Source organism: Salvelinus namaycush, chromosome 22 (genome assembly GCF_016432855.1).
Source record: "Salvelinus namaycush isolate Seneca chromosome 22, SaNama_1.0, whole genome shotgun sequence".
In the NCBI taxonomy this organism is placed as follows: Eukaryota; Metazoa; Chordata; class Actinopteri; order Salmoniformes; family Salmonidae; genus Salvelinus; species Salvelinus namaycush.
Window position 1 is genome coordinate 24,683,757 of NC_052328.1, and position 26,113 is coordinate 24,709,869.

Genomic DNA, 26,113 nt, shown 5'->3' on the forward strand with positions numbered 1-26,113 from the left:
CTGACCAGGTTTCCTGTGATAGCTAACTGATCTGACTTAATAAACTATATTAAAGAAAGTTCAATAAAGCTTTAAAATACATTATTTTTATATATTGTTTATATTCAGCAATGATAAAATAAAATCATGTTACATTCAATATTGATCTCTGACTAGCCTACAGTGCATTCGGAAAGTATTCAGACCTCTTCACTTTTTCCACATTTTGTTACGTTACAGCATTATTCGAAAATGAATTAAATAAAAAAATGTCCTCATCAATCTACACACAATACCCCATAATGACAAACCGAAAACAGGTTTTTTGAATTTTTTTCCTAATGTATTAAAAATAAAGAACAAAAATACCTTAAGTATTCAGACCCTTTGCTACGAGACTCGAAATTGAGCTCATGTGTCCTTGAGATGTTTCTACATCTTGATTGGAGTCCACCTGTGGTAAATTCAATTGATTGCACATCATTTGGAAAGACACACACCTGTCTATATAAGGTCCCACAGTTGACAGTGCATGTCAGAGCAAAACCAAGATATGAGGTCGAAGGAATTAACCTTAGAGATCCTAGAAAGAATTGTGCCGAGGCACAAATCTGGGGAAGGGTACCAAAACATTTCTGCAGCATTGAAGGTGCCCAAGAACACAGTGAACTCCATCACTCTTAAATGGAAGAACTTTGTAGCCATGAAGACTCTTCCTAGAGCTGGCCGCCCGGCCAAACTGAGCAATCGGGGGAGAAGGTCCCTGGTTAGGGAGGTGACCAAGAACCCGATGGTCACTCTGACAGAGCTCCAGAGTTCCTCTGTGGAGATGGGAGAACCTTCCAGAAGGACAACCATCTCAGCAGCACTCCACCAATCAGGCCATACAGAAGCCACTCCTCAGTAAAAGTCACATGACAGCCTGCTTGGAGTTTTCCAAAAGGCACCTAAAGGACTCTCAGATCACGAGAAACAAGATTCTCTGGTCTGATGAAACCAAGATCGAACTCTTTGGCCTGAATGCCAAGCGTCACGTCTGGAGGAAACCTGGCGCCATCACTGCCATGAAGCATGGTGGTGGCAGAATCATGAGGTGGGGATATTTTTCAGCGGCAGGGACTGGGAGACTAGTCAGGATCGAGAGAAAGATGAATGGAGCAAAGTACAAAGAGATCCTTGATGAAAACCTGCTCCAGGGTGCTCAGGACCTCAGACTGGGGCGAAGGTTCACCTTCCAACAGGACAACAACCCTAAGCACACAGCCAAGACAACGCAGGAGTGGCTTGGGACAAGTCTCTGAATGTCATTGAGTGGCCCAGCCAGAGCCTGGACTTGAACCCAATCGAACATCTCTGGAGAGACCTGAAAATAGCTGTGCAGGGAAGCTCCCCATCCAACCTGACAGAGCTTAATAGGATCTGCAGAGAAGAATGGGAGAAACTCCCCGAATACAGGTGTGCCAAGCTTGTAGCGTCATACCCAAGAAGACTCAAGGCTGTTATCGCTGCCAAAGGTGCTTCAACAAAGTACTGAGTAAAGGGCCTGAATACTTATGTAAATGTGATATTTCCATTTTTTTGCTTTGTCATTATGGGGTATTGTGTGTAGGTTGATGAGGGGGAAAAAACAATTTAATACATTTTAGAATAAGGCTGTAACGTCACAAAATGTGGAAAAAGTCAAGCGGTCTGAATACTTTCTGAATGCACTGTATGGAGAAATAATGACGCTTACACAACCAATATCATACAAACGTAGCCTGGGTATCAGTCGGTTTAGATATTCCCCACCTTGTTCTCCGTGTCATATGCGTGTTTGGCAGATGACACAGAGTACAAGGAGTGGAATGTTATCAGAAATAGACTGGTAGCCAGGCTAATACAAACGCATATACTGTAATACCAAAACCAACCAAATCAAGTTCTTACATATGGGCCATATTTAAGGACTTGATTTGTGTCATTTTGATATTACAGTATATGCGTTTCTTCTGGACATGAGGTACCAATGTTAGTTTGGTCTGAAAACCGGCTATGGAGATCTCCATTATGTTGCTGATATGACCCTCCAAAGGTCAAGGGGGAGTGGTGATTGATATTTCAGCAAATGTAGGCCTCTTATAACTTTAGTTGGAAAACATACTTACACACTTTTCCCAGCAGCTCTGGGAAGATGACCAAGACTGACACCTTTAGAGAGGCTAAATGTTATCCCTTTCTCGCAGCATCCTCTGTCCACATTCACATTAACGGAGACCTCAAGAGCAGCAACCAGCTGTTCAGTTCCATGAAACCCATCATGGTGAGCGGGTCTGTTGTTGAAAACACAGAAATTCCCCGTAGGGTGAATAAACGCTAGTGTATGCTCTGCCACCAGGTTCCGAGAGCCCGGATTAAAGGGCACGAAGCTCTCACTATGGCTCCTTTCAGAGTCCAATCTGGATTCCTGCTTGGATTAGTTTGAGTTGTTTAGCTCGGCATGATTAAAAAATTACACGCAGAAGTGTCTATCATATCACATGTAAAAGAAAAAGAAAAGCTATGGCTATCGCATACATTGTTTTAATGTTTTTTTTGGTCCAAATGTGTGAATGTGAATCAGTCATCTCCTGTCCACCCAACCTGAGGCCGAAATCTGTAGGATCAAGTTCCCGCCCAGTCCTTGGGGTTATTGCAATCATATTTAATCTCCCTGGAGAGTGGAGTCATGAAAAGCTGCTTTCCCCACTGGCTTGAACCAGTCCAAACCAGGCAGACTTGACGTTTGGGTGTGGGTGCACAGCCAGGGGGCGAGAGGCGAGCTATTGAGAGAGCTGCTTGAAATTAAATATTTTAAGTTAGATGAACATCTAGTTTAGGGTGCTAAGGGGTAACAGGAGAAAGCTGGGCTATTTATCTAGTATCTCACACACACACAGCGGCTCAAATGTAGAGGGGATTACTCAACAATCTGAGTGGTTCTGGTATTGGGAATAACATAGTTCCTCGCCAGAGTGGGATAGCGTTTGACTGAAGCCAGTGTACGATTGACTTGCCCATTGTCCTCTGCTTTTGCTGTGCCACCAAGAAAACACTGGAATGTTTTCAGGACTCAAAGGCTGAGACATTAAGGACATTACACATAATTCTCCTCAAATTAACACTGACACACACAGCACATTCACACCTTTGGAAATATAATTTCCAGTCAATTACTTTATTAGTGCTAGAGGTTCATTTTACGTAATATAAGTTCAGCTCAGGATTATGCCAAAAACGAGAAGGACTGAAATTCATTTTACAGAACAGTGCATACTTCAGATAAGCCACGGTTATGTGTATTCAATGCTTGTATTAAAATCTAAAATCTGTCAGAATGAGGGATATACACTGAGTGTACAAAACATTAGTAACACCTGCTCTTTCCATGACATATACTGAGCAGGTGAAAGCTATGATCCCTTATTGATGATACTTTTAAAATCCACTTCAATCAGTGTAGACGAAGGGGAGGAGACAGGTTAAAGAAGGATTTTAAAGTCTTGAGACCATTGAGACATGGATTGTGTGTGTGTGCCATTCAGAGGGTGAAAGGGGAAGACAAAATATTTGTGCATTTGAAAGGGGTATAGTAGTAGGTGCCAGGGGCACCGGTATGTGTCAGGAACTGCAACGCTGCTGGGTTTTTCACACTCAACCGTTTCCCATGTGTATCAAGGATGGTTCACCATCCAAAGGACATCTAGTCAACTTTATACAATTGTGAGCAAAAGGGAGGCGTGCGAAGGAAACAGCATGATAAATTGTGTTAATAGGGCGTTGGGCCACCACGAGCAGAACAGCTTCAATGGGTCTGGAACTCTACTGGAGGGATGCGACACCATTCTTCCAAAAGAAATCCCATTGTTTGGCATTTTGTTGATGGTGGTGGAAAACGCTGTCTCAGGTGCCGCTCCAGAATCTCCCATAAGTGTTCAATTGGGTTGAGATCTGGTGACAGACTGCCATGGCATATGGTTTACATAGTTTTCATTCTCATCAAACCATTTAGTGACCACTCATGCCCTGTGGATGGAGGAATTGTCATCCTATGGTAGTCAAAATGATGGCCTACCCAGCATTTTTATACATGACCCTAAGCATGATAGGATGTTAATTGCTTAATTCAATTCAGGAACCAAACCTATGCAGAAGCACCTTCTTACACTATACTTTGTATTCCTAATTTACTCAAGCACTTCCATTATTTTGGCAGTTACCTGTATACATTGTCACACAACAACCTCCAGTAAAACATGAACAGTCAAGAGATGCCACATATTGTGCAAAACAAACACTCAAATCAGAATAAATCTTCAAGAGCTTTTAATCATACATAGAAATGTAGTTCAACAGTACCATTCATTTAGAATGTTATAGCAGTATACTTAGTGTAAAGAGAATTATGTTGTTTTCTGACGAGGAATATCCACAGAAATGATAGAAGCTTCTAGAACTACATGAGAGCGAGAGAGACAGAAACGAGTACATGACTACATACATTGTAACACCTCAGACTACATTTTAACACCTCAAATAGGCAACATTTATCTGTGTTTTATGTACCAGTGTCCATCTTCCTTGTTGTGGTTCTTTTTTTGACGAGCAGTGTGGCATTAAAATTCTTTCAAAAAAAACAAAACATATTTGCGCTAGCTCCCACTGATCATCATCTGGGATACAATACATCTGACTTAAGCGATTCTTACTGGGATGCAACTGCTCAAGTTGCTTTTAAACAAGGGGGGGGGGGGGCACATTAATGCAGTTGAAATGTGGTATTGTAGACATGGAAGGGATCCAACACACCCTGCCCACAAACACCACTACAGACATTACCATACGTGTTGGTCGTCAGCGCCACAATAACAATTCCAATCGGCAACAGTTCTAAGCAAAAAACAAATGTACAAGACAAGGTGAACAGATATGGGCCTACAAATCCCAGAAGCGCTGTTAAAGTCAGTCAATTCCTCATAGGACGTCCTGTGTTGCTTCAGGTCTTCTGCCAGCTCATAGAAACTTGCTCTGTGGGGTTTCAACTCCCAGGTTGTCGAAGTAGCGTAGCATGAAATAGCACACATGTTAAGGCTGGGAGGGGGGATGCGCTGCATGCTGCGACATAGCTGCTGGAGAGGACATGGACTGGACCATCGGCTGGGCCGGCGGGGGGAGTGGGTGCAGAGGCTGCGCCCCTGAGTGTGTATTAGGGGAGGGCGGTGGTGTTGGACGTTTGAATTTGTCGGGGCTGTTGCTTCTTCTCGGGGAGGGCCTCTGTTTTGAAGAAAAGAGGGAAGACAGATGGAGATGAGAAACATTCTCAGTTAAGTCAATTCTCTTTCAAAATATCCCCTTCTCAAAAGCTTGTACCAAAAAACTTCAATTAAAAACGCAGTCTCAAATATCCCTTTTAAAAGCTGGGCAACGGCACCCATATCAAACATCAAAACCTGTTTAAAATATACGCTGGGTCTAAATGAATTGTTAACGAAGTTACCATGAATTACCATGACATGTTTACGAGGTTTAATGATTGATTTTTTACATTAAATAATTTAGTAATGACTCAAAAAACATCTGTTTTTAAATCGCCAGTAAGAAACTGCTAGAGAATTGCTAGCTAACTTGTAAGCACAAAAACAGTCAACTTCGGGAGTACAGACCCCAGAAATGGGTTGATCGCCCTCTAGTGGCTAAAGTAAGAACTGCTGAAAATGTACAGTCAAGAGAGAATAAGGGAAAGGGGGATACTTAGTCAGTTGTACAACTGAATGCCTTCAACAGAAATGTGTCTTCCACATTTAACCCAACCTCTCAATCTAATAATTATTCTGTCATGGGAAAGTTTTTTATTTTTTAAAACAAAGGCATACTAAGACAAAAGAAACGTGACAATGTATCAACTGATAAAAAAATATAATTTCCTTCACTGTGTTATTAAAATGCTAGAAGTGAATGCTGGAATTAAACAATTAACTATGCAAATGAGCAAAAGCTGTGTGTTAAGGAAATAGCAGCCAGTCTCTAATAAGCTCCTGTTGTGTTCAGTGATTTAAAGCAAATAAACTCCTGGGCTATTAATTGAAGTTTTACAGTATTTGAAATCGAACACCATCAAATACTTTTCCGTAAACAGTAACCCTCTTGTGTGAGCATTGGCAAGTCAAACAAATTCAAAGTGCTGGCAAATAGCTGGTGAACAGACTCTGGCTTTGATGAGTGTCCGGGTGGCTGGCCTGAAGCTCCCAGTCACCACCACTTAGTACTAATGAGCTCTAGGGTCTTCGTAATGACGGCTGCCACCCAGAAACTAACACACTTCAGAGGCACACGCTGACATACTCATCCCTGGAGCACTCAGTGTTACCATGGAAACACTCAGGAAAAAATAAGAGCGCTTGTCCCTTTTCCTATGGGCGATCGCAGGGAAACCGAAAAATAATTTCAGTTGGAGAAAAAAATCTTCAGTTCAGAGTAATCTCTCTGAGCCCTGACTGAGCTGAAACTGGTTTCAACCCCAGGGTGTTCCTGGTACCTGATGAGAGGAGGGTAAACTCCTGTGTCTCCTTCCAGCAGCCAGTCAGACACATGGAAACAACGTTGGTTAACCTGTCTCCATAACCACAGGGAATGGCTTCACTCTACAGAGACAATGTTGACATTGAGCCGGGAGGAGTCAGCAGCAGAAAGTCACTGATGTAATCACAAGATGTTCTACTCAGTCTCCTACTCAGAACGTTTGTATATTTGTGTCCATTTGCAATGAATAATCCATATTGCTCTAGCCTGCTCCCAGGTCTGTCTGTGCAGCAATGGAACAAATGATGGGACAGTGACCTGCATAGGGAGGTGCGAGGGAACGGAACGTCTTAAAGCCTGTGGTAATGAGAGAGATGGAACGGCAGACACACGCAGGTCCTTCTGGCACTGGGAGAAGACCTGCTGAGTTTAACACAGGCACTGGAAGGACACTTAAAGACAGGCAGGGAGGTCCCACAAGATTGTTACCAATGGTATGAGAAAAGGTCATCTTTGGGCATATAGGCTATGGAACTGAAATATACTACACTGAACAAAAATATAAAAACGCAACATGTAAAGTGTTGGTCCCACGTTTCATGAGCTGAAATAAAATATAGTAGAAATGTTCCATACTCACAAAAAGCTTGTCTTACATTTTGTGCACAAATGTGTTTACATCCTGATTAGTGAGCAATTTCTCCTTTACCAATATAATCCATCCACCTAACAGGTGTGTCATATCAATAAGCTGATTAAACAGCATGGTCATTACACAGGTGCACCTTGTGCTGGGGACAATAAAAGGCCACTAAAATGTGCAGTTTTGTCACAACACAATGCCTCAAGTTGAGGGAGCGTGCAATTGGCATGCTGACTACAGGAAAGACCACCAGAGCTGTTGCCAGAGAACATAATGTTAATTTCTCTACCATAAGCCACCTCCATACTTTCAGAGAATTTGGCAGTATGTCCAACCGGGCTCACAACCGCAGACCACTTGTATGGCGTTGTGTGGGCGAGCGGTTTGCTTAAGTCAACGTTGTAAACAGAGTCCCACATGGTGGCTGTGGGGTTATGGTATGGGCAGGTGTAAGCTGATAACACAATTGCATTTTATCGATACCATGAGATCCTGAGGCCCATTGTTTAAAGGTATCTGTGACCAACAGATGTATATCTGTATTCCCTGTCATGTGAAATCCATAGATTAGGGCCTAATTTATTTATTTAAATTGACCGATTTCCTAATATGAACTGTAACTCAGTAAAATCAATGCAATTGTTGCATGTTGCAATTATATTTTTGTTCAGTATAAATCAAGAGCATTCTACTACCTTATCAATGGACTTGAGAGTGTCTACATTGTCCATCATAGGTGTATTAAATAGGTTTAGCAATACAAGCACAACGATGCTATTTGGACAAAATTCTATATGCCGATCGATTAGACCCGATTTGATTTATATAGTCATGTGGAATACCATACAGGCTAGTTATGTCAAATGACTGACACAGGAGCAAACAAATCACAATGTGATCCAGATTAGATAAACACAACAAAGATTAATGGGCCACATACTCCAAGCCCTCCTCCATGTTGTTGGTAGGAGATCAACTAACGCTACATCTCAATGTACACTCCCATGATATCCACAGTCGGGGTATTTTGGGTTAGTGCCATTGAGCCATTTTAGAGGACAACTGGTATTCATCCATCTACACTTCAACCCCATTTATTTTCTTGGCAGTGTCATGGTAAAATCCATGAGAAATAATCTGATACTGAAGATGAATGTATCCCGAGGCACAAAATAACCAGCAGTACTCACAGTCCTGATCAACACCCTAGCCAAACACTAGGTCTATTCACTACAGAACACCCGAACTGCTACACTAGTTCGGGTGCTACACTAGTTCGGGTGTTCGGGCGTAACTTGCCAACCGTGAGACGCTCCTATTCATTTCAATGAAACCTAAGGCATAAGCGTAAAATTACAATCTGGTTCCATTTTCAAGATGTCAACGAGCAGCTCACAACCGAGAACAATAGAATAAAGTGGCTCACCCTCTGCTTGCGCTGCCCAAAAGTAATACTTAATTATTTATTTTTTTAACTCCTGCTTTAGCAATGCCCCAGTGTAGTGCCTGTTAGGAGTTAGATTAACATCTCATAAAACACTTAAATAGCACTATTAAGTGCACTGTAAATTAAACCAAACTGGTTCAGATGTCCATTGCTGGTCTTGATAGGTGCGGAGCAGACTTACCGCTACGGCGTGGGAGGCACTTCCATGGACGTGCAGGGCGGGGGCGTTGAAGTGAGCGATGGCAGCTCTGGACAGGGTGGCCGGGGGAGTGAACCCAACTGTGTGACTGCCGTACGACAGACCTGCATAACAGGATGTGCTAGGAGGATCACTCAAAGGAACTTGCTGCTGGCAAAGGATGTCACCGAAACAGACTAATGTCTCCTTCAATTGGTATTAACTTTGGAAACTGTCAAGAAATATCTGTCATTTTCAGGGAAAACAATGTGGTTAGGGATATACAGTGCATTCGGAAAGTATTCAAACCCCTAGATTTTCACATTTTGTTAAGTTACAGCCTTATTCTACAATGGATTAAATCGTTTTTTTAAACTCATCAATCTACACACAATACCCCATAATGACAAAGCAAAAATAGATAAACATTTTTAAATAAATTATAAAAAATGTCAAACTGAAATATCACATTTACATAAGTAAATTATAAGACCATAAGACCATTTACTCAGTACTCTGTTGAAGCACCTTTGGCAGCGATTACAGCCTTGAGTATTCTTGGGTATGACGCTATAAGCTTGGCACACCTATATTTGGGGAGTTTCTCCCATTCTTCTCTGCAGATCCTATTAAGCTCGGTCAGGTTGGATGGGGAGCTTCCCTGCACAGCTATTTTCAGGTCTCTCCAGAGATGTTCGATTGGGTTCAAGTCCAGGCTCTGGCTGGGCCACTCAAGGACATTCAGAGACTTGTCCCGAAGCAACTCCTGCATTGTCTTGGCTGTGTGCTTAGGGTTGTTGTCCTGTTGAAAGGCGAACCTTCACCCCAGTCTGGAGCAGGTTTTCAACAAGGATCCATCTGTACTTTGCTCCGTTCATCTTTCTCTCGATCCTGACTAGACCCCCAGTCCCTGCCTCTGAAAAACATCCCCACAGCATGATGCTGCCACCACCATGCTTCAGCATAGGGATGGTGCCAGGTTTCCTCAAGACGTAACGCTTGGCATTCAGGCCAAAGGGTTCGATCTTGGTTTCATCAGTCCAGAAAATCTTGTTTCACATGTTCTGAGAGTCCTTTAGGTGCCTTTTGGCAAACTCAAAGTGGGCTGTCATGTGCCTGTTACGGAGGAGTGGCTTCTGTCTGGCCTCTACCAAAAAGGCATGATTGGTAGAGTGCTACAAAGATGGTTGTCCTTCTGGAAGTTTATCCTATCTCCACAGAGGAACTCTGGAGCTCTGTCAGAGTAACCATCAGGTTCTTGGTCACTTCTCTGGCCAAGGCTCTTTCCCCCCCGAATGCTCAGTTTGGACAGGCAGCCAGCTCTAGGAAATCTTGGTGGTTCCAAACTTCTTCCATTTAAGACTGATGGAGGCCACTGTGTTCTTGGGGAACTTCAATGTTGCAGAACATTTTTAGTACCCTTTCCCAGATCTGTTCCTCGACATAATCCTGTCTCGGCACTCTACAGACAATTCCTTCGACCTCATGGCTTGGTTTTTGCTCTGACATGCTCTGTCAACTGTGGGACCTTATATAGACAAGTGTGCGCCTTTCCAATCAATTGAATTTACCACAGGTGGACTCCAATCAAGTTGAAGAAGCATCTCAAGGATGATCAATGGAAACAGGATGCACCTGAACTCAATTTCGAGTCTCATAGCAAAGAGCCTGAATACTTATCTAAATAAGGTGTTTTTTATTCCGAATACATTTGTAAAAAATTCTACAAACCCGTTTTCACTTTGTCATTATGGGGTATTGTGTGTAGATTGATGATAATTATTTAATTTTACTTTTATTTTTTTGTCCATTTTAGAATAAGGCTGTAACGTAACAAAATGTGGAAAAAGTGAAGGGGTATGAATACTTTCCAAAAGCACTGTAAATAGCATTTCATTTCAGGGGATAAGCCATGCGCTACCTGAATCTGTTTACAATTGAATTTAAGAATAGATTTAATATTTTGATAGACCTGTTGACCTGACGTTCAAAACAAGCAGAGACCTTGCAACCGAGACAGGACTTGTACCAAGGGGACCTTAAATTCACCCAATTATCAGTAAGGATCTATCAACCTGTAACAGAGCGTTCCAGAGACACAGCTAGATACAATGTTACTTAATGATTAACGGAATACATCTATTCATATTACAATACAATATACAACAGAGTCAAAGGTGCTCTTTTTGTATGTGGACCTTTCTCTCCTTCACCCAGTGACATAATAGATACTCATAAAACAGAGTGTAGTGGTTATGAGGTGTTGGACATGGGCTATGGACTTCCTGTAACTATACCCTACCCGGTGATATGGGTCGGCTGGAGCTGGGGGAAGGAGTGTATGGGATGGGACTGGACACTGTCCGTGCTCGCAGGCCTTGAGCTGACATCTCATTGAAGTACCTGAAGGGTGAAAAGACCATAGTTTAGACAATTAACTTCTGTCTCTAAATATCACTCCCAAATCCCTTGAGCAATGATTTGCTGTCTGAAACAGAAAGGAAGTGAGAGTGTGGGGTGGGGTTGCTTATTGGATGGTTGGTTATGCATGGATGACAGTGGAACAGAGACTAGACATTGGTTGGAGATGGTGAAGTTGGACCAGAGGGTTTTGTGGGTTGTTGTTTCATGTCTACCTCTCATCGTCCATCTCCAGACTGGACTCGCTCTCAGACAGCTGTCTACACAGGGCTTCACGGCGCTCCATCTCTCTCTGCAGCTTCCTCTGCAGACGGATGTTCTCCTCACGCATGTGCCGCTCCTCCTCAATGTACTGGGCCCGCTTCTCTGTGTCTGGGAGGGGACGGACAAATAAAGTTGAATCAAAAACCAATGCAACACCATTACACAACAACGAGTCATTACACAACAATGTATTTTTCTGAGAGAGCAAAGATGCAACAGTATTTTCCAAAAGTACAAGTCTATGCTCTTTATTGCTGTAGTACAGCAGCTATTGCACCTAAATAGGTCAAGTCTGGTCTCTAATAACAGAGGTTTCTGGTATTTAAGTCCATGATTTCATCAGCTTGTTAGTATTTTGGTCCAAGAGCTTTAGACAGAATAGATTGATATGACAGCTCCCTCTGGTGGCCAAATATATAAACAGAGCATCCTTCTGCTGAACTCATCTCCTGAGGCCAGTGTTCCCCAACAGCACACATTTGTTGTTGTTGACTGATGATTAGTTGACAAGTTGAATCAGGTGTGCTTGCCTAGGGCTAAAACAAAATGGGGTACTGTTGAGGATACACAAGGACTGGAGTTGGGAAAACACTGCCCTAAGCCAGGGGTATGCAAATAGATTCAGCCACGGGCTGATATTTGTCAGAGCGAATGGTCGGGGGGCCAGAACACAATTATAATAATCTGTACATGGAAAATTTACCACAACTAAGCCCAAAAATAGATTGTATTTCATATATTGATTACATTGCAACAAGATCACTCGCTGGCCAGTTTTGGCCTGTTGCTGACCCCTGTCCTAGGCCAACAGGTTGCCTCCCAAAATGTAAACAATGTTCCATGCCGTTGGCCTAGGTCTAGGATTTCTGAGACTCTGGACCGGTCAACTACTAAAACAGAGTTAGGTTTCACTGAGAAAGTTAAGGATATTTGAGAAGAAATGACAGATCTGCGCAGAGATAATATCAAGGGATTGAAAAAGAGCTTGATTATGGTCTACTTGGAACCTGCCGTTGGAAATGTGAGTGCCTGTTCGGTCTGAGGGTGAAACTGTGCATGTCCACATTTGTTTGAGTGATAATATTACCACCGTTCCCAAATTGAACATGCATCTGTAAAGAGGAGCACTCTACCGTGACCCACTACCACTGTTGTTCTAAGATCACATGGTACGGCAACTCCACCGCCAACTCCATCACCAAGACACGGGCAGTACAGGAGCATCATGTCAAAAACTGGAAGACTGGCCAATAGTTTCTACCCTTAGACCATCAGGATGCTGAATAGTCACCAGTAGCTGCTCCACCCGCTACTCCCCCTATGGACATGTTCCCCCCACCCAACAGACTTTTACTCTGCCCCCCACCCCAACGACATTCATCTCTGTTTCAGTTGTTAATGTTTTATTTCACTTGGTCCCCACACCCCCTCAATGGTCATGCTGCTCCCCCACGGTCATTCCCTGCACCCCCTCAAGTCTACTCTGCCTCCATCCCAATGGATATTTATTTATTCATCATGGTTACAGTTATGTATATAGTTCTATTTCTATTGTTGTTTTTTTATGACCATTTTCATTATTTTATTTAATTTAGACATGCATGTTGGAGCCTAAGATTTTTACTGTACCCTGCAATCGCACCTGCAACCATGTCCATGTGACTATTAAACACTCCGAATCTGAACAAAACACATTAGTTAAAATAACTGACTGTAAATCTACAGCAAAGCCATTTGAAAGCCTCCTTCAGCACCAAATCTTTTCCGAATTGTGGCAAAGACTACTGCATCTAGTTTTATGGGTTCTACGTAAACAGGTCACGTCATGATAAATTCACTGTTGACCATTGGCCTTTGAAACTCACGCTGCAGCTCAGTGGTACGGAGGCTCTTCTTCAGCCTCTCCACTTCGTCCTTCAGGAAGCGGATATGCCGCATCATGTTCTCCGGAGAGTCAATCTCCATGGAAACATCCCTGGGGGAGGGAGGAGCAGACACAGGCTGGTCCAACTTCTCCTGGAGGATTCTGTCAAAGACAAGTGAGCTCCAATGAATCAACACAGGGAAAAGTCAACCTTTTACCATTGTATAGGTTATTCCTACTGTTCTAATAAAGAGAATCAATAGAGAGCATACAAGTGTGAAGGTTCATTTTGTTTACTTTCAACCATTCCCAGACTCCAGCACCTAGGTTTTTCTAGATCTAAACATTCTACTCCTAAAGAATATATGGTTGCTACAGAACAAAAGCCTACCTTTTCTCTGCCTCCAATTTGTCCATGCGCTTCCACAGTCTATTGACAAGAGCCTCTTGTTCTTGCTCTAATGTGTTTTCAAGGTCAATCTTCTCACGCCTTAGCTGGAAACAAAGGGAACACAGCAAAGAGATATTCAGCTTGAAAACATCTTACCTTCCACAAAGAAATGTGCACCCACACACAAAATTCTACACTCCATCATGGTAATGCACATGCCCTTAAGTGGGAGTGCCGACATGATGTCCTCAGGAGAGACTCAGCTGCACCAAGACAATGTCTGTCTCTGAAATCTGTCTTGCCTACCACTTACTAAAACTGCATACTGTGTACTAATGGTACTACATACTATTTAGAACGTACTGATAAGTAAAATCGAATGCAGTATGCAAAAAATATTAACATACTAAGCTCATCCATACTGAGAACGCATCATCTAATGTGCAATAACGTTGATTCCCACCATTTGTTCAATTTGGTACAGCGCGTCACCATATCTGATTAACAACTGTTGTTAAATACGGCGAAAAAAAATAATCTACTATACTGAACAAAAATATAAACGCAACACGTAAAGTGTTGGTCCCATGTTTCATGAGCTGAGATAATATGTTCCATGGGCACAAACATTTGATTTCTCTCAAATGTTGTTTACAATTCTGTTAGTGAGCATTTCTCCTTTGCTAGGATAATCCACCCACCTGACAGGTTTGCCAAATCAAGAAGCAGATTAAACAGCATGCTCATTACACAAGTACACCTTGTACTGGGGACAATAAAAGGCCACAGATCTCTCAAGCTGAGGGAGCGTGTAACTTGCATGCTGGCTGCAGGAATGTCCACCAGAGCTGTTGCCAGAATTTAATGTTAATTTCTCTACCATAAGCCACCTCCAACTTTATTTTAGAGAATTTAGCAGTATGTACAACCGGCCTCACAACCGCAGACTGTGCAAGTATAACCACGCCAGCACAGGACCGCCACATCCGGCTTCTTCACCTGCATAATCATCTGAGACCAGCCACCCGGACAGCTGATGAAACTGAGGAGTATTTCTGTCTGTAATGAAGCCCTTTTGTGAGGAAAACGTATTCTGATTGCCCGGCCTGGCTCCCCAGTGGGTGGGCCCAGCTCCCAAGGCCTACCCTTGGCTGTACCCCTGCCCAGCCACGTGAAATCAATAGATTATGGCCAAATACGTTTATTTCAACTGACTGATTTCTTATCTGAACTGTAACTTTGTAACATTTTTGAAATTGTTGCACGTTGGGTTTATATTTTTGTTTAGCATAGTTTCAACTAGAGGTCGACCGATTATGATTTTTCAACACCGATACCGATTATTGGAGGACCAAAAAAAGCCGATACCGATTTATCGGCCTATTTTTTTACATTTATTTGTAATAATGACAATTACAACAATACTGAATGAACACTTATTTTAACTTAATATAATACATCAATAAAATCAATATAGCCTCAAATAAATAATGAAACATGTTCAATTTGGTTTAAATAATGCAAAAACAAAGTGTTGGAGAAGAAAGTAAAAGTGCAATATGTGCCATGTAAGAAAGCAAACGTTTAAGTTCCTTGCTCAGAACATGAGAAAGCTGGTGGTTCCTTTTAACATGAGTCTTCAATATTCCCAGGTAAGAAGTTTTAGGTTGTAGTTATTATAGGAATTAAAGGACTATTTCTCTCTATACGATTTGTATTTCATATACCTTTGACTATTGGATGTTCTTATAGGCACTTTAGTATTGCCAGTGTAACAGTATAGCTTCCATCCCTCTCCTCGCCGCTACCTTGGCTCGAACCAGGAACACATCGACAACAGCCACCCTCGAAGCAGCGTTACCCATGCAGAGCAAGGGGAACAACTACTCCAAGTCTCAGAGCGAGTGACGTTTAAAACGCTATTAGCGCGCACCCCGCTAACTAGCTAGCCATTTCACATCGGTTACACCAGCCTAATCTCGGGAGTTGATAGGCTTGAATTCATAAACAGCAGAGCTGCTGGCAAAACGCACGAAAGTGCTGTTTGAATGAATGCTTACGAGCCTGCTGGTGCCCACCATCGCTCAGTCAGACTGCTCTTTCAAATCATAGACTTAGTTATAACATAATAACACACAGAAATACGAGCCTTAGGTCATTAATATGGTCGAATCCGGAAACTATCATCCCGAAAACAAAACATTTATTCTTTCAGTGAAATACGGAACCGTTCCGTATTTTATCTAACGGGTGGCATCCATGAGTCTAAATATTCCTGTTACATTGCACAACCTTCAATGTTATGGCAAATTAGTTCGCAATGAGCCAGGCGGCCCAAACTGTTGCATATACCCTGACTCTGCGTGCAATGAATGCAAGTGACACAATTTCACCTGGTTAATATTGCCTGCTAACCTGGATTTCTTTTAGCTAAATTTGCAGGTTTAAAAATATATACTTCTGTGTACTGATTTTAAGAAAGGCATTGATGTTTATGGTTAGGTACACGTTGGAGCAACTACAGTCCTTTTTCGCGAATGCGCACTGCATCGATTATATGCAACGCAGGACACGCTAGATAAACTAGTAATATCATCAACCATGTGTAGTTATAACTAGTGATTATGATTGTTTTTTATAAAATACATTTAATGCTAGCTAGCAACTTACCTTGGCTTTTTACTGCATACGCGTAACAGGCGGGCTCCTCGTGAGGCAGGTGGTTAGAGCGTTGGACTAGTTAACCGTAAGGTTGCAAGATTGAATCCCTGAGCTGACAAGGAAAAAATCTGTTGTTCTGTCCCTGAACAAGGCAGTTAACCCACCGTTCCTAGGCCGTCATTGAAAATAAGAATGTGTTCTTAACTGACTTGCCTAGTTAAATAAAGGTGTCCAAAATTACCGATTGTTATGAAAACTTGAAGTCGGCCCTAATTAATCGGCCATTCCGATCAATCGGTCGACCTCTAGCTTCAACATTATTGGGCTATTTACATTTCCTTGAAGTTCTCTCTCAAAGATCTGACTTTTTCCCCCCAATTGTCACCTAAAATGTCACCTAAAATGTCAAACCCAAACCTGTAGCTCAGGACCTGCAGCAAGAATATGCATATTCTTGATACCATTTGAAAGGAAACACTCTGAAGTTTGTGGAAATGTGAAATTAATGTAGGAGAATATTACACACTGTTCAAAATGTTGCATCAAGTCTGCCCAAATGTGCCAAATGGATACATTTTCAAGTACATAACTATATAGAACATATATAGAGAAGACATCAGAGGTTAGAGACACAGCAAGGGTTCAAGCTGTAGAACACTGTAGAACACAAGCTGTAGAACACAACTATGGTACATTATCTCTGGGACACTCAGGATGACAAATAAGAGCAAGATTACTGAATGCAAGTATATTATTTACCTTCAGAGGTGAATGTATCAAACCAGTTGCCGTGATAAAAGTTTTGTTGTTCTGCACTCTCAAACAATATCATAGTATTTTTTCATTCTAATAGCTACTGTAAATTGGACAGTGCAGTTAGATTAACAAGAATTTAAGCTTTATGCCCATATAAGACATGTCTATGTCCTGGGAAATTATCTTGTTACTTACATCATGCTAATCACATTAGCGCAACTGTCCACAGGGGGGGGGATATTTGTGAATATTTGTTGCTACTTTTTAAGTAAATACCTGTAATTAACTTGTGCAATACATTAGGAGATAAAGAACATCACGTTCTTCATTTCACCCATCAAATCCTTTTTAATTATGAAGCTTACCGGTAGTCCCGTCAGGTGGTGTTTGTTTACAAGCACAAAACTACGAGAGACCCTGTCACTCACATGTGATCTAGTTACAGTATGGAATTCACAACTAAATGTTTGCCAGCTAGACGTCTTATCACTATTAAGTTAACTGTCTAAAATGTGCTAAATTCTCTGCAGTTGTGCATTTGGTTTGCTAATTTAGTAGGTAGCTAGCTATCTAGCTAAGTGGTTAGCTTCTTCCAAAATCAAGCTCTGCTTGGTAACAGCAGAGAAGACCCTCCTGGATCAAGAGCCTTGCTGTTTAATATCTGTTTTGTGCATGCAGAAAACTGTGTAGCCATTTTGAGTTACTTGTATAACTTTGAGCTGGGATGTCTGTCCTGCAATAGTTTAGGTCAGAGACTATAAAATGTTTGCAGCGAGATCGTTAACATTTAGCTCGCATTCTCTATAGGATTTTACATGTGCTTGTTACCATTGCTAACCTTTGGATTACAGGGGCTCAGTGGGGTTTGAAAATAGCACCCCTTGTGTTCAGTGCCAATATTGGCACAAGATCAGTATGAAGGTATGACAATCTGGATACCGCCCAAGCCGACTATTTAGAATGCAAGTATGGGTATTCAGAAACTGTCAATGTCATTTCACATAGTGTCATTATGTCACTGTACCTGCTCCAAGGTGAGCTGCTTTGATATAGTGTCATTCTCCATTTTTTTTATCTTCTTCATCAGTTTGTTGACCTGGAACTCCTGCTCCTGCTCCAAGTGCTGTTCCAACTCAGCTTTCTCATGTTGTAACTGTGGGAGCAGAAATCAATGTGACTAATAGAAACTAATGAAAATATTTGCATTAAAGCACTGGGGTTAGATGTTGATATATCTTTTTTATAGAGGTGGTAATAGGTTGGTGCTGCTTGTCTCTAAAATGATTGTGATCTGGAGAAGAATGTGTTGTGAAATGGCGGCGGTGCAGCTTGATATTGCCAAAAGCAACCAAAGTAACCACATTTGGCCATCTACCAATAAAAAGGGTGTGGCTCATAGGTTGTTAAAAATGAGACGATTGTGACTAATACCCAGCACTGACTAATCATCAGATCAAAATAAAACATAGGACAATTAAGAAAGAGGGGGTTGAGCTATTTTAGTTGCATGCTAGAGTTCATTTTGACAGTCTAACCTCACGTTCCTCTGTTCTCGGGGCACAGACGGTTATAGAAACACCACAACAGACTGGAGTTGTGCAGCCAACATTCTCAGATGATCAACAGCTTCAGGCCACATCAAGTGTTAACATTCTCTTAAATTAGCCTAAAAACGCTCTGGTATTTAACTGCTATGCATACCATCTTACTGACAAGAGCTATGAGTTTTGTTTGAAGATAAACATAATTTATGAAGCCTCACAACAGTTTAGAAATGGGCAGCGCCAGAGACCTGTGTCTGAAGGTGGATACAGGACATCTAGGGTATAGGTGACCCACTCCTTATAGTAGTAGTAGCCTATACCACTGAAAATACTAATACTATTAACCATTTACTGTTGAAGCCTGGGGTGTGATGGAACAGGGTTTCCAGTACAAATTCACATTAGCTTTGTTCTAGCCTGGTGCCTTAGAATACATTTTACAAGAAAAACTATGTCAGGCATTTCTCCATGTTTACAGAAGTGGCTCCTTACCACAGACATGACTACCACAACTACCATTTTATAGGGACACTTGGGGGGGGGGGGCAAAGGAGCGAGCGTCTGTCGACACTAAAGAATAGGAGCAGAAGTAGGTCTGTTTCATGTTAGGAAACAGGACCAATAACAATAGCCTCCAGACTGTTTGACCTTTAACAAGGGTCTGGTAAAACACATGAGTGGTCCACATCAAACCATTAGTCAGTACTACAAAAGGTCAACAGCTCATATTTGCCACGGGGCCACATGTGGGTCAGTTGCAAGAGAGACCAAATAGCCTAACCAAGGAATAGGAGGAGTCAGTCAAGAGTAATTTAGAGTCGCAATGAAGTCGGTTAATAAAATACTTAAGGCAAGAACCATTACTGCTGTTATGCGCTCCACCCCAAACACAAATCCTTACATTTTCACTCTGCGACAAATACTTGGCATAAGTCAAGTGCCCCAGAGCCAGTTCTCTTTTGGCTGTCACTTACTTGCATGAGTTTTCTTGACAGTTCATTTGTGAGAAATTCCTCCTCTTTCTCATAGTTGACAGCGAGGGTCTCCTTCTCCTTCTGCAGGGCCTGGATCTTCTTGAACAGGGTGTTGCTGATGAACTCCTCCTCCTGCTCAGCCCTGGCTTGCTGCAGTCACAGAGAAAGGTAACATTTACAGAAAAGATGAGTGCAGCATTCACAGCAAGATGGCTCACTGAATAAAACATGTCTTAATTGTGTTAAGAGATGCTTCAAAAATGTTGGAATGGGTAACAATGGCACCATGTCATTGCCAATCTAATGTCAACCTCTACCACACTGCTCGGGAGAGCTCACAGCTGTATCTGTGCTAAAATATGGTATTCCTATTGTTAAAGACTTTTAATTGACTGCAGTAGCATCTGTGTAAAAACAAGGAATAACACGGTGCTGGTTTGCTGCATTGGAGGAAGCAGTTAGTCCGCCCCCCCCCCCCCCCCCCCCCCCCCCCCAATGACTCAAGCAGTAGCCCATTGCAGTAACTGAAGGAGTGAGGAACGAGCTATTTTGTGTTTTACTGTCAATAGTCATAGTTACGAAATAAGAGACAGAAAGGGGGGTGGTGGGGGGCGCAAAACAGGGGAACAAGGAGAAATTAAATCAAAACCATGCTAGTCATACCGATGCATTGGACAGGCAGAGTAGGTGTTGTTCAACTAAGCTACATAGCTACTGTATGTAATGATTTATTATAAATTCAACAGTTGTGTCAAGGGTTAGCTGTAAAGTTAAGCACAAAAACAACGGAAACACCAAGCCTCAGCAAAGGATTCAGTTAATAAAAAATAAATAAATTGTTAACTAACGTTTGATACAAACGTCAACTTCTTGGTCACCACTGACTGTTCAAATGGATCGATTGGTATTAGCAAATGAACCTGGCATTGGCTAACTAGCTAGCAACACCAAAACATAACGGGCTAGCTAACATTTAGGTTAGCTAGTTAACCATCTAGCTACGCTATCACTCTAAGCGAACTAATGCTAGCTTCTTAACATGGCTAGCTACGTCCGTTGCCTTTATTTCGCTACTAGTTAGTTAATTAACATTAGTTTGTTAACCTAGTTGCAATTTCGTACGTTTAAAGTACATGTCTAGATGCATTTTTTAAATGTAGCTCATGTCAGCTAGCTAGCTAGGCTAATCAACAACAAAAAAACAACAGTTACTCACAATGGTGACGCTAGCTTTACGCAGGTCCCTATTCTCCTCCTGTAGCGCCTTGCACTTGAGTTTGAACGTCTCTAGCTCAATTTTAAGAACTTTGTTCTCTTGTTGTAGTGAGGCTAGTCTGTTCGTTAACTCCTCTAATCGAAACTGTGAAATGACTACTCCCGGCTTGCTCGAATTTGAGGCTGAGGATGACATCGGGGTAACCGAGCTACTCCCTGCTCCGTCGGTGTCGCTCTCGCTTGCACTGTCCGCCATAGCTGTGTGCGACAGTGTGGAGGAGACGGGATCTGCAGTGTTTGTAGTACATCAGCCTACGAACATTCTGTGTGGTGTGACCAAAGACTGAACATGGAGCAAGATGTTTCACCGGATGTATAAATCTGAAGCATCCGTATGGAATTTCCACTCCCCACCAAATATGGCGAGGAGATGAAGCCCAGTAGCCGGCAGTGACTGAGATGGAACTGGACTGAGTGTCTGCTGATTTTCTCATCGAACAAAAGCCCGATTTCAATACAGTTTCTGTCGCAAAACTAAAATATGTTACGAACAGAGTACACTACGTTTTGTAGACGTGATCCCTTGACAAAAAAAAGTTTTAATTGCAAGGAGTGCAAGGGTGAATTTAGTTACTGCACACGCGCACTTCACAGAGAAGTCGTTCTCTAACGGAAATATGCAAATTCATGCTAGAACGCACCAATAGGATTTCGCTAGCTAGCTCGTGCTTGGCTCTGCCCACATACTTGTTTGTTCCGCTCGCTATGCGTAATTTGCTCCCATTGAAAACGACACAGATGAACTATCTGGTTAGTTATATCTTTGGTGTGACCTTGCTCTGGGTTTCAACCACACGCGTGTTAAAATAGCGTCACCTTGTGGAGATAGCTCTGTGGAAAAACAAAGCGCGCTTGTTTGAAATGGAAAAGCGTTGTGGTAGATATTGATAAAGAAGAACATCAAGACAAAGCAGCTGCTTTACAGGTGGGATGCAAGCGCTTCATCCCGAGGGGTTCATGTTGATTGTACGGAGATTGTGACAGCTGGTTAAATGGCGTCCCTTGACAAGGCAAGAAGAAGATGTATGTCAGGAGAAGTGCAGTATTATCATGAGAAGAGTTATACTTCGAGTAGGGAGGAGGAATGGAGGGGAGAGGATAGGCAGAGAGGGTCTAAGTAGTGCTGAACTATTACGGAAAGTTTGTGGCAAACTTGTCCACATTGTTGCATCCGCTTCACCAACTGCTGCAGGCCGATACAAAGTGGAATTGGTCCCCACAATGCGAAGAAGCATTCAAGACTTGCAAACAGCGTCTGCTAAAGAGCAAGTGGCTTGCCCACTACAACACATAGATGAAGCTGAGACTCGCGTGTGATGCATCTCCATACGGAGTAGGAGCTGTCCTCTCACATGTTCTATCGTCAGGTGAAGAACACCCTATTGCATTTGCATCACGGACTCTGTCACCAAGTGAGACAAATTATGCTCAAATTGAGAAGGAAGCCCTGAGCATAATATTCGGAGTGAAGAAGTTTCACAAATACCTCTACGGAAGGAAGTTCCAACTGCTGACAGATCACAAGCCTCTGTTGGCCATCCTTGGACCAAAATCAGCTATACCAACCCTTGCTGCACTTCGAATGCAACGTTGGGCTCTGATATTGTTAGCCTACGACTACGAGATTGAGTACAGACGATCCAGTGATCACGCAAATGCAGATGCACTATCAAGAGTACCATGCAATAGTGACTCAGACAGTGAAGATAATAGAGCAGTCCTCCAGATCTCTCTCATTGACGAACTGCCCATATCTGCTTCAGACATAGCAGAGGAAACGAGGAAAGACCCAGTGCTTTCCAAAGTCTTGGATTTAACATTAGGCGGTTGGCCAACCTTCGTAAATGACGGTAACCTTCGTCCATTCATCGACAAGAAAGACCAGTTGTCCACTGATCAAGGATGTGTTCTGTGGGGATCAAGGGTGGTGGTACCTCAAAAATTCCAGAGGAGACTGCTATCTGACCTGCATGAGGGACATCCAGGGATCACTCGAATGAAAGCACTCGCTCGCAGTTATCTGTGGTGGCCTGGACTGGATCAGGACATTCAACAGCATGTTGGCCACTGCTCACCTTGTGAAGCTGTTCGCAACAAGCCTGCTGCTGCACCTCTTCATCCATGGTCCTGGGCTGCTACACCTTGGGAACGCATCCATGTGGATTACGCCGAGATTGACAAGCAACATTTCCTTGTTGTCGTCGATGTCCTTTCCAAGTGGATGGAAGTGTTCCCTACTCAACTGACCACAGCTGAGAAGACCATCAATCTTCTCAGACACCTGTTCACATCCGTTGGACTAGTCAAGGAGCTCGTATCGGACAATGACCCTCCTTTCACGTCAAACGATTTTGAAATGTTTCTCAAGAACAATGGAGTAAGGCACATCCTGTCAGCACTTTACCAATCGGCATCAAACGGAGCAGCGGAGAGAGCCATGCAAACCTTTAAGAAGGCCTGAACTAGCTTCCCCGGTTCCTGTTTACTTACCGTAACACACCACACACAATAACGGAATGCACACCAGCTGAACTGTTTCTGAGACACCAACCATGTACCCGCCTGACATTGTTGAAACCAGACTTGTCAAGCACTGTGGCAAAGCACCAGCTACAGCAGAAGAAAGCTCATGACAGACACTCAAAGACTGTCAGAGAATTCAAAGAGGGAGAGAGGGTGATGGTACGTGATTTCAGACACCCCAAGCGCCTGTGGAACTCAGGTGTGATCTGAGACGCAGAGGACCTTTGACTTACCAAGTCCAAATTGGTCATCGCCAGGTCAACGGTCATGTGGATCATCTGCTACGGTCCAATGCCCCAGCAGAGACATGCCGAGAGAACAAGAACAATAACGACCCCCAGGACTATTCTCCTGACTGTGGACGTACGGGAGAGACAGAGCCTGACCTTCCACCCGAACCTGGCCCACCACCGGAAGCCCAGGAGGAGCGGAGATATCCTATTCGACAGCGAAGGGCACCTCAAAAGCTTGACCTGTGAGTTGAGCTGTTTAAGGAGGTAACAGACAGTAAAACAAACAAACACTTTAATATGTCCTAGATAAAAGGAAAGAAAAGGGACATTACCTGGGTTAGTTATTAGGACACAAACTCCATCTTCGGGGCAGAATAATCCCCTGGATTTGTGCTGGGCTCTGAAAAGTCTGCTTCAACCCAGTAGTTGAAAAATGTTTAAGAATGCATTGTTCAGATATGGCATTAGTAGTTCCCTAACATATTTACCTTGTTCTCTGGGAGTTAAACACTATGGGGGAGGAGTGTAGTATCTGGGATCTACATCTGTTTATATTAGTTACTATGCTGTTACTAAGCAGTGATGTATTACGACAGTGTTACGTTACTACACCTAATAGGAAATGCACATGCGCACTATTGTGCCGGGAACTGTAGAGCACGAGAGGTTTTGACTAAACGAAATTTAACTGTACTCCCGTCTCCTGCCTGGTCATTTCTCCACAACACAAATATTACAGTAGCATTGTCTTTAAATTGTTTAACTTGGGTCAAATGTTTCAGGTAGCCTTCCACAAGCTTCCCACAATAAGTTGGGTGAATTTTGGCCCATTCCGCCTGACAGAGCTGGTGTAACCGAGTCAGGTTTGTAGAACTCCTTGCTCGCACACGTTTTTTCAGTTCTGCCCACAAATTTTCTATAGGATTGAGGTCAGGGCTTTGTGATGGCCACTCCAATACCTTGACTTTGTTGTCCTGAAGCCATTTTGCCACAACTTTGGAAGTATGCTTGGGGTCATTGTCCATTTGGAAGACCCATTTGCGACCAAGCTTTAACTTCCTGACTGATGTCTTGAGATGTTGCTTCAATATATCCACATCATTTTCCTCCCTCATGATGCCATCTATTTTGTGAAGTGCACCAGTCCCTCCTGCAGCAAAGCACCCCCACAACATGATGCTGCCACCCCCGTGCTTCACGGTTGGGATGGTATTCTTTGGCTTGCAAGCCTCCCCCTTTTTCCTCCAAACATAACGCTGGTCATTATGGCCAAACAATTCTATTTTTGTTTCATCAGACCAGAGGACATTTCTCAAAAAGTACGATCTTTGTCCCCATGTGCAGTTGCAAACCGTAGGAGCAGTGGCTTCTTCCTTACTGAGCGGCCTTTCTGGTTATGTCGATATAGGACTCGTTTTACTGTGGATATAGATACTTTTGTACCTGTTTCCTCCAGCATCTTCACAAGGTCCTTTGCTGTTGTTCTGGGATTGATTTGAACTTTTCACACCAAAGTACGTTCATCTCTAGGAGACAGAATGCATCTCCTTCCTGTGCGGTATGACGGCTGCGTGGTCCCATGGTGTTTATACTTGCGGCATATTGTTTGTACAGATGAACGTGGTACCTTCAGGTGTTTGGAAATTGCCCCCAAGGATGAACCAGACTTGTGGAGGTCTACAATGTTTTTTCTGAGGTCTTGGCTGATTTCTTTTGATTTTCCCATATTGTCAAGCAAAGAGGGCTTGAAGGTAGGCCTTGAAATACATCCACAGGTACACCTCCAATTGACTCAAGTGATGTCAATTAGTCTATCAGAAGCTTCTAAAGCCATGACATCATTTTCTGGAATTGTCCAAGCTGTTTAAAGGCACAGTCAACTTAGTGTATGTAAACTTCTGACCCACTGAAATTGTGATACAGTGAATTATAAGTGAAATAATCTGTCTGTAAACAATTGTTGGAAAAATTACTTGTGTCATGCACAAAGTAGATGTCCTGACCGACTTGCCAAAACTATAGTTTGTTAATTAACAAGAAATGTGTGGAGTGGTTGAAAAACGAGTTTTAATGACTCCAACCTAAGTGTATGTAAACTTCCGACTTCACCTGTATAAGTTATCCTGTACGAGCTTTTGTGCCGACTACATTACGTTGTTACAGGTGTCAAGCTTTTGGGCATGTGGCTACAGTGTGTAGGAGGGAGGTTCCTAGGTGTGAGAAGTGTGCAGAAGGGAATGAGACAAAGGAATGTGTAGCATTGGGGAAAGTAGTGGTATGTGTTAATTGTAGAGGTGCCCATGGGGCTGGGGATCAGAAATCTCCAGTGCAAGAGAGGCAGGTTGAGGTTTCCAGGGTTAGAGTAGAGCAGAAGTTGTCATATGCTGAGGCAGTGAAGAAAATAGAGGAAGATGGGTCAAGGG

General features: G+C 42.7%; 1 protein-coding gene across 1 annotated transcript; it reads right to left on the reverse strand.

Moving 5' to 3' along the window:
- Positions 1-4,306: 4,306 nt before the first annotated feature.
- Positions 4,307-21,191, reverse strand: LOC120017689 (coiled-coil domain-containing protein 6-like). Its single transcript, XM_038960614.1, has 9 exons — positions 20,876-21,191; positions 19,660-19,809; positions 18,166-18,294; positions 13,725-13,828; positions 13,335-13,495; positions 11,421-11,577; positions 11,087-11,187; positions 8,788-8,909; positions 4,307-5,271 (listed from the first exon to the last, which is right to left on the reverse strand). The coding sequence occupies exons 1-9, from the start codon at positions 21,128-21,130 to the stop codon at positions 5,083-5,085; spliced, it is 1,368 nt and encodes a 455-aa protein (XP_038816542.1). The 5' UTR covers positions 21,131-21,191; the 3' UTR covers positions 4,307-5,082.
- Between the last annotated feature and the right edge of the window lie 4,922 nt (positions 21,192-26,113).

Bases quoted from the DNA above. Each gene is read 5' to 3' on its own strand.
- LOC120017689 (XM_038960614.1), bottom strand. From the start codon at position 21,130: ATGGCGGACAGTGCAAGCGAGAGCGACACCGACGGAGCAGGGAGTAGC. The intron at 19,810-20,875 runs GTGAGTAACTGT...CTGTGACTGCAG, and splicing joins GTAAAGCTAGCGTCACCATT to CAAGCCAGGGCTGAGCAGGA. The intron at 5,272-8,787 runs GTAAGTCTGCTC...TCTTCAAAACAG, and splicing joins GTGCCTCCCACGCCGTAGCG to AGGCCCTCCCCGAGAAGAAG.